A 9769-nucleotide genomic window follows, 5' to 3' on the forward strand; every position below is an offset into this window, starting at 1 on the left:
AAATTATCACATTAATTAGACATATAATGCGAATACATTAAAGAGCCATGTTTACCACTGTGCATACGCAGTGGCATAGTTTAATGGAAGCGTCTGAAAGACGTCAAGTTAAATTATGACAAATAATTGACGCCCTCTACTGTACAAGACTCAAACTGGCACCCTCTTGGTACTGGTCAGTGGACTAAACCAAGTCCACACTTTTTCTTTTTCTTCTTTTTTTTTTTTTGCGAATATAGAAATATATGTTCACGGTATGTTTTCAATAACCATAAGAGTTCATTGTCCCATTATGTTTAATTAAAATAAGCATAATAAAAATACCACAATTTCAATATATCAATATAACCTCTCTGCAAGAAAAATCTTCAAAATTGTATCAAAGCCAAAGAGCTGACAACTGCCTTTAACCATTTTCAAGTGTCGTTGCCGTGAACAAACCCATTCGCCTTTCCAAAGAGAAGTGCAGGAACCAATTGTTGGGTTGTGTTTTTCGACGCCATTGAAATGGTGACTCACAACATCCGTTTTCGCCTGAACAATCGATAGGGGAGAAACGACGTAGTAAAATCTCACGACTGCATCATCAAACATTTACACCGACCAGAGCGAGTACTGTATATTAGTTTTCTAGCTGCCTACATTTGAGTAAGATTTCATGTAATGTTCGACTTTTTCCTCTCGATATGACGTCTGGAATGAATCGCTTTAACCCAACTGTGACGGTTGACGAATATCTCGGTAGGTTCTTCCATCGAGACTCGTAGAGGTTGCTCTTTCCTTTGTAAGTTTGGATATTTGGGAGCACCCTAAGTGAAATTTTGAGTTTTTGTAGGATAACATGCCTCCCGGGTTCAAGCTGGTATTTATTTGTTGTTCATTTGCTTCACAGCTGAGAGTAATGTGTTGTTGTACCTGAGTGATGCTCTGACCCAGCTGCTGGAACATAAAGAGGAATACACCCATTTTGGTGTCATCCGCTACTTCGCTGAATAGTATGTCACATTTATTCGGCTTCCCATTTACATTGAGTGTAATCTGATCTAAAACACCTGGCTATGATGATTAAAACGTATTTATTTATTGTTTGTATCTGTAGTTTTAGCAGTGTAAAGAATGGTAACCACATCCTATTCAGAGAGTTTAACTACATCAGGGCCACTCCTCATAACAGAGCCTCATTCATCAGAGTTTTCTGGAGATGCTACCGGCAGATTGGCAAGAGTGGAGGTGAGAGAAACACTAAAACAGTCAGAAGCGACTTACCTAATGGCCTTGAAAGCTGTGAGAGGACATGTTGCACAGTTCTCCAGGATGCTGATTTTTTTTTAAAAAATTACAAATTGACCACTTGATTGTGTTTGGACATTGGTGCTTTTCATTACTGCAATTTACATTTTTATTATTATTATTTATTAACTTATTTATTTATGATTTGCATCTTGCAAATCAAGTCATCTGTTCTTGTCCTTATGTTTGTTGCTTTCAGATCTGCTGTCCATCTTGGAGTATAGCTCCCTGCTCCAACTGCTTTGTCCAGACTTCCCAATGGAGATAGTAAAGAGTGCAGCCAGGTCCGTAATGGCAACATCACTGATCACAAAATTTCAATATCAATTCCTGGATATGTGTTTTATTTTTAATTGCTCAATATCTTTTTTTTTTGGGGGGGGGGGCACTTACTTAGTCAATATCAATCTTGGTGTAGACTTGACTAAGATTTTGAAAAGAAAAAACAGATGAACTCAATTGTGGCTTTTAACTGAGTTTCAAGTATTTCTGTTTCACTCATTTCGAATATAGTATATAATATACTATGTGTACACTCTGCAGTATATTCATATAAATATGTTATTTAACACAGTACATTTAACTCGTTGGTAGTACAGTGTGTTAAACTGCTCTTCTTTTTTCCCTATAGAATTGTTGTGCTGAATGATGGTTTAGAATGCTTGATGTCTTTCTCGGACTTTCTTTACGCCTTCCAGTTGCAATTCTACTACCAAGGTACTTTTTTAGTGTTTTATGGCGTCTGCATGCTGTATTTTGTGTTATTTTATTGATACTTATTTACTTGCAAGTATTCACTTCCCTATTTCTTGTTATTAAAGTATTCATACTAATTTGATTTGATTTGATTCATTTAAAAGGGGACGGTGCAATTAAATAAAACGCATAGAAATTCATGAGTTAAAAAAGGCAGAATTAGCCAGAAGGCTATTTTCCCTCTGTAGTCCCCTGGCCATGATGTTAAAAAAAACAATAAAATACAAAAATATAAGTACAGCACAGACACACAATTAGTATAAACATACAATTGGATTAAACAAGCCCTGACACACTAAGAAGACGTCACAACTTTGCTTACTCATCTCATCTTCCTCATCATCGCTAATATCACCTACTTATGATATTAATTTTATTTTGTGTTATTTCATTTCACTTGCCTCTACTGCAAAACTGATAACGATCCAATAGCGATATATGGGTTCAATGACATAAAAAACAGGATTCAACTCACATTGTACTGCAATGTGACAAATAATTTTATCCTGTAACATAAATTGTTGTTGTTGTGCTTGCGTGCGTGTGTGGGTCTGTTTAACCGCATCACCGTGTCTGCTGTTCGACAATTTTGTCCAAGCATGTGTTGTTTGTGTAGCTTGAATGATTCAAATAAAAGTTGACCACTCACCTATGCACGGTGTAACCTGAGGACTCACAGAAGTTCCAGCGATGTCAACTGTGTCAGCCTGGATCGAGGTTTGACGTTTGGTGGCTCCCATTACAATATGTCGCTTTGCATCACCTTTTTTTAATTCACAAAAAGGCAGCAGTTGCTACCATAAATATGACGTGGGCGCAGTGGTGTAGTCCCGGGTATACGCGGCCACTTCTTTTCAGTCAGCATTGAGTATACCCACTTCTAAATCCTCCCTGATGCACACCGTTCAGCCACGGCCTACCCTCCTCTGCCTCTAATTGGCTGCTACCCCCTGCATACGCTGATTAGATTGGGTAACTTTTGGCATGAGGACTGATGAGCCAATTGGAGGCAGAGTAGGGCGGGTTATGCCGAGGAAAATAATCATCCTTCAAATGCCCACCCGAGACACAATGGCGACCCAGAAATTTAGCTCAGGTGAACTGATTTGCCCTCGTACACGGGATACTTGATCACAACATGGGTTCAATTGCCAGGCTGGACGCTGCGGGTTACATGTACTGCTACATGCTCTAGTTAAGTTTTCTAGTAGCTATTGGCTGGTACTTGATTTTTAAGTACCGATTATTTAAAACACAAGAATGCACAAAACAAGACTGAAGTCTAATCAGACTGTTTTTTGTTCATTATTCATTAAAAAAAATTATAACATATACTTTGTGCTTGCCTCATGATAAATGCATTTTACATTATTTCGGTCACGGTATGTGAGTGGAGGACCCAAATGCAGGAAAGTAGGAGAGCCACGGCAGGGATGTGGATAACATAGTTTTAATCCACCAAAACGAACCAACACAAAAATCACACTCGAGGGCGGACAAAAAGCAAACACAAAAATCACGCTCGAGGGCGGACAAAAAGCAAGTCACAGGGATCAGCAGTAGGTTCTTGTAGAAGCGCTACCAGTCGGGTTAGGTGAGTAGCGTCACGGAGTAATAACCCGACACTTCTTGCTGCTCCTGGCAGGCTTTTATCCTGGCCTGATGGATTGATGAGCAGCAGGTGTGTTTCGCGGGCTCCGCCCTCCAGCTGTTTCCCCGGTAACTGAAGGGGAAGCAGAAACAGCTGACCCCAATCATGACAATTTCAAGCTGCTTGTTGTTACCAAACTGTTCTAAGCAAGTCATGATAATTTTATTATTGTGAGCAAGTACAAATGACGGATTTTTAATTCTTACATGTCACCGTTTCTAAAAGCGGACGTTTTCCTGGAATACTTAAAAAAAAAAAACTGGTGAAAATTGAGAGTTATACCCACTTCTCCAGGGACCACTACACCACTGCGTGGGCGGTCATTCGGCCAGCTAGCGAGTGCGCGCTGGTTAATAACCCAGAAGTAGATTTGTCTGTCAAAGGACCCGCGTCTGACCGTCCACCCGCCATCCATTGTTATGTATGTATGTGTTGTCATTTGCTAGCTTTAGCTGTCAATCAAAGCCAACAGCTGACTGCCAGGGCACGCACGGCCACCCAATGCCCGCCCATGCCGCCGGGTTCCGAATGCATGGATGTCTGCTTGCATGTTCTGAAGCCACAAGGATATGACATGCAAGTGTTATTTGTAGAGTTCTTTTATTTTTTTTCTTTGAAAAATGTATTGTTCGTATGCCCGCTGGCGTACAGTACACTTGCTTACATGAACAACTTGGCTCCGAACAGATATTATTTTTATTTCTATAAGCAAAGTGGGGATCAGTAAAATCAGAAATTTTGTGGAAGAAAACACAGACATTTTGTTTGAATTTATTAATTTTATTTAAGGCCGAATTTATTTAAGGCCGTATCACACTTAGTGATAGATTTATCTTCAGTCATTTTTTTTGTTCCTAAATCAATACAGTGCAATACAATAGAAAATGAATGGAAACTCTACATTCTTTCATCCCTTGTCTGTGGTTGCCTTACTCCCAATTGTGCTTGTAGAATTCCTGGATTGTGTGTTGCTGATCTACCAAGATCTGTTAGCTGGGAAGAGTCCAAACACCGTCATTGTCCCCACATCAACTTCCGTCGAACAGCTTCCTTGCTTGGCCACAGAGGAAAATAGCAAGGAACAGGATTTCGAAGTGGAGGCTTCCACTTTAGCTGAGTGTATAAACGACCTCTGTGACCGCATCAAAAACAGGTAGACCAAATTCATTTAACACGACATGCCAGAAACTATATCAGAATATGCATATTCTGAATTCATTCTTTCTATATATTTTTTTTACTTTAAATAATTTGTAGCCTTATTGTAAAACATTTTTTTCTTCTTCATCAATAATACTCAGCAACCCAAAATTACAAAGAAAAAAAATTTGCTTGGAAAAATGAAAAATCCTTCGGATTAAAAGGGTTCCAGTTGACAGACCAAGTCAAATGCCATCCAATGAACCGACTAAAGACAGACAGGTGGCAAAACTACTAAAAATGTCTTGCAGATTTGTGCAACTGTAGAAAAAGAGCCTTGATGACCGTGAAAAACACAAAACTCATCAGCTCCAGAGATCCCTTGGAAAGATGGGAGGAAGTTCCAAAAGAACATAACTGAACCAATCTTTTTAGGGCAAGATAAAACAAAGTCTGAATAATGAGCCAGGAACGCGTAGACTGCCTGTATGAAGGACTTAGAGAATGTAAGGAACAATATTCTTTGGTCTGATGACATTTTGTGTAAATCTTTGTCCTCAATTCTACCAAGTATTTTTAACAGAAACCAAGCACTGCAATGGGTTTGGAGCAGCTCTGAATGTCCTTGAATTGAACATCTGTGGAGAGATCCAAATATGCTATTCAGTGACATTATCATGTCACATCTATTTATTTCCAATTTCGTTTCCATTATGGGGTACCCAAAACTTTTATTTAGTAAGCATACGTTGTCAGTAAGGTGGGGCTTTAGGACCCAGATGCGGGAAGGCAGAGCAAGGAGGCCGAGGTGTAGTCCAAGAAAAAAGGTTTTAATTTCTAATCAAAAAAAGCTATCTTCAAAGTACAAAATAAATTGAACTAACAAAACATGAATCTAAACATGGCTAAACAACTTAGGCAAATCTAACAGCATGACATGATTCCTGACAAGGCAAAAAAAAGGCCAGCGTGACGTGGAGAAAGACTTACAACAACAGCAACAATGAACCGACACAGACAGGGGGGAGACACCTGACTAAATACACCAACACTAATGACATAACAAGACACACCTGGCTGAGGGCACTGATTGGATGACACATGAGGGTAATGGGGACACAGGTGGAAACAATCAGGAGTCAGGGTTGACACACACACCACACGAGGAAGGGCAAGTGACCAGAGACGAGAGGAGTCAATTTTCAAACTAAAACAGGAAATGACAAGACAAGGGGAACACACAAGAAAACAGAAGCTAAACGTGACAGGAACTAAACATGACTAGAAATAAACATGACATACGTGAGGATTCAGAATATATATTTTTAAGGTATTAGGGCTGCAAGTAACTAATAACTAACTAATAATGAATCTGTCAATTTTTTCAATTCATCAAAGATTCACCTTTGGAATACTTTACCAATTTTGCAATTTTCAGCAGTAAAAAGCTGATATGCTGTCTATTTGAATTTGATAACGTCATTATATTATTATTATTATTAACTCCTTTAAAATAGCATTTTGACACTTTTTGTCGACTGAAAATGACATGACGTGTTGAGGGCTTAGGTTGTGATTGGTTGTTACCTGAAAATTGCAAAATTAGTAAAGTATCATTTGAAGTTTATCAGCCTTTATTAAAAAAAAAAACAACAACAGTATTTTAAATTGACAATGCCGAAAATGCACAAGCCAAATTTAATTATCGTTCAGTTACTAGTTTGGTTCAAAAAATGGGCAAAAATGTTGGTAATTGTTTTCCAAAGTTAAAGCAAATTAAACACAACAATGATATGGCTTATTTAATGAAGGACTGAAGAAATTCCGAGGCTTTGGACATTTTTTAAATTGAACACAATGTCTCAAAACAACTATCAAAATCGTTGTTGATTCATTTGATAATTGATTATTTGTCCATTAACTCATTCACTGCCATTGACAGCAATAGACGTCAAATATTAATTTGAACTGAATTAGTTTAACATTTTTTTTTCTATTTTTGTTAACAACCGTATCAAAGCCTAGAATTTCTTTTTTGTACAGTTAGAACAGATATAAAATTTGTGATTAATCTTGAGTTAACTAGTGAAGTCATGCGATTAATTACGATTACAAATGTTAATCACCTGATGCCCCTAATTTTTTAAAAATAATATTTTCTTTATTTATTTATAATTTTTTCAAATAATCTTTTTTCTTTTCTTTTTTTTAAAGAAAATATTATTTAAAAAAATTAGGGGCATCAGGTGATAAAAATTTGTAATCGTAATTAATCGCATGACTTCACTAGTTAACACACGATTAATCACAAATTTTATATCTGTTCTAATACAATAAAAAATATTCTAGGTATTCATACTCTTTTTAAACAAAAGTGGGGAAAAATTAGTTCAAATTAATTTTTGACGTCTATTGCCGTCGATGGCAGTGAATGAGTTAATGGATTAATTGTTGCACTTGTATGTGATACATTATTTTCTCCCTTTTGTGTTTGTCAACAAATTCATACTTGTCATTTTGTAAAAACTCTCATTCTTATCTCCCACTCCCTCTGATTGTTCACTTCATCCAAGCACCTTGTGCAGGTGACTCTTGCTAGGTTTACCCAACCAAAAACCATGTGCTTGTGTGTGCATTCGTTGTGTGTAGCCACCCTCCCAGGTCCTGTTTACAAGAAGCACTAGAAGAGACTGGCAAGGTGTCATACCACAGCTTACTGATGGGTCTGGCTAAACAGGAAAGCATAAACCAAATGATCGGTAAATATTCTCCTTGTCTCCTATGTTATGCCTACAATAGTTTTTTTTCTTTTTTATACTTTTTTACAGGAGAGCTCAGTATTGTTCATTCGATTTGACATCATCATTGCTCTCTTTTTTTTTTTTTTTTTTTTTTAAAAATCCAACAAATCAATTAAAAAAAATTAATAAATGTTTTTTTTTTTTAAATACATATACATATATATATACACATATACACACATATATATATATATATATATATATATATATATATATATATATATATATATATATATATATATATATATATATATATATATATATATATATATATATCGTTTTTTTTGTATGTGGGTGAGTATGTGTATGTGCGTGTGTGTGTGCGTGCGTGCGTGCGTGTGTGTATTCATCAGTTCACCTAAAGCCCATTAAAAAAAAATCCCATACTAATAATATAATATAATAATAAATTGCCAGATGCAGAAACATCAATGTAAGTTATCACGATGTAGTGGCTCTCGCTAACAGACAATAGTTTTTCTAACGGCATCACTGGTTTAGAAGTATAAGCGTACCACAGACTCCAAAGGCAGGATTAAAAAGTGGAACATTCAAAATAAAAATTTTCCGTCTTTACGTGTTGGTCACAGGAGCCTTACCGAGTAAGACGGAGGTACTGATTGACCCAGAGATGGACCAGGAACTGGACAAACTGTGAGTTATGCATATGCATTTTTTTTTTTTACCTTTTTGGATTCCTCCCTCACGCCTTTCCCCTTCTGTTCTCGTTGCTCCCCGTTTCCTTCAATTGGCCCACTTTCACGTTCTCCCTGCAGCATCGCCCAGATCTCAGTCAGCCCCGGCAGCAACAGCAGCGGCAGTGCGGTGGGGATGCTGAAGGAGGTGCAAAGGAAGGCCTCCCCCAGAAGGAACATCCACCACAGGAGGAAGATGGAGGTGGAGAGCGATGGCTCTACAGAGGAGACGGACTCATCTGAAAACTGAGCTTTCACCTTCCGCCATGCTTCTGTTGCACTAGAGACTTTGTTGCCTGTGTCAACTTGCACTAGTTAGTTTGATTCCCATCTGAGTAGTGTAGTGGCATGAAATTACTTGAACCTTAAATTTATGTAGTATGACAAGAAGACCTCACTGTCTAAATGTAGCGTATTAAGCTTGTTTTAGAATACGATGACTGAAAGCTTTCTATCCTCTCACCTGTTCTCCTTTAACTATACACTTAATTACATTATGCTCATTATTTTGGGTGGGACTGAAGGATATGATAGCTATTAAAGACGTAACTGTGACTGTGACTGATATTTCTGATACCCACACAAATGATTACACCATTGACAAATAAAATATGTAAAAGCAAAGGTGCTCACACTGAATTAAGAAGAAGTACAGAGATACTTGCCAAAAGACAAAAAATAAAAAGAGTAGTAATGATTCATTGTCTGTTGTTGCAATTTTTGGGCTTGTCCCATCAGGTGTTGTCACGAGCCACTCGCGCAATTTATTTGGCACAATTTTCCGGCTGGATGCCCTTTTTAATTTTAGCCACCCATTACACAGGGGAACGATTAGGGGGTGGGATTCTGTTGAGTTAGATTTGTATGCTAATTACAACTAAAACTGACATGCTGATTCAAAAATTGCTGTTATTTTTCTAGCACATCAAGTTGTTGTTTTTTGTCCACAGTTTACACTTCAGATTAGCAAAATTCCACTGATTATCTGTAGTAAGAAGGGCTGATAACTAAAGATGGGACGTTTGACACTGAGACTCCGGAGCATGTGTCAGCCGAGTGCGACAGACTGCTCGAAACAATGTATCAAAAGCCCCGATGAAACCTCCGTGATCACGTGCTGATGACGTATGCGGCTTTATGCGCGCTAATGAGATACCGGAAATTACGTAACTGATTCAAACCTTTTGGCGCGTTAGTTAGTTATTCGGTATGTTTCCAACAAAAGTACTCCCACAATGATGCATTTAAAGTTTCCAATTATGCATTATTTTAAAATCGTGTGTAGAAGATACAGGCTTGACCCAAGTATTTTCCACCGAGTTGCTATTAGCGCTTCTCCAAGACCCTCAGTCACATCTCCCAAAGACTGATGTTGAAATACTTGTCATCAGGCTTCACAGCGCACTTGTGTCATATCCAAATTATGTTTATAAAAA

General features: G+C 37.7%; 1 protein-coding gene across 1 annotated transcript; it reads left to right on the forward strand.

Moving 5' to 3' along the window:
• Positions 1–470: 470 nt before the first annotated feature.
• On the forward strand, positions 471–9032 carry cstpp1 (centriolar satellite-associated tubulin polyglutamylase complex regulator 1). The gene is made up of 9 exons (XM_077569422.1): positions 471–741; positions 893–995; positions 1100–1230; positions 1490–1574; positions 1922–2007; positions 4649–4850; positions 7487–7596; positions 8229–8292; positions 8415–9032. The coding sequence occupies exons 1-9, from the start codon at positions 687–689 to the stop codon at positions 8581–8583; spliced, it is 1005 nt and encodes a 334-aa protein (XP_077425548.1). The 5' UTR covers positions 471–686; the 3' UTR covers positions 8584–9032.
• The last annotated feature ends 737 nt before the right edge of the window (positions 9033–9769 follow it).

The sequence above is a fragment of the Vanacampus margaritifer genome, chromosome 6, assembly GCF_051991255.1.
Source record: "Vanacampus margaritifer isolate UIUO_Vmar chromosome 6, RoL_Vmar_1.0, whole genome shotgun sequence".
In the NCBI taxonomy this organism is placed as follows: domain Eukaryota; kingdom Metazoa; phylum Chordata; class Actinopteri; order Syngnathiformes; family Syngnathidae; genus Vanacampus; species Vanacampus margaritifer.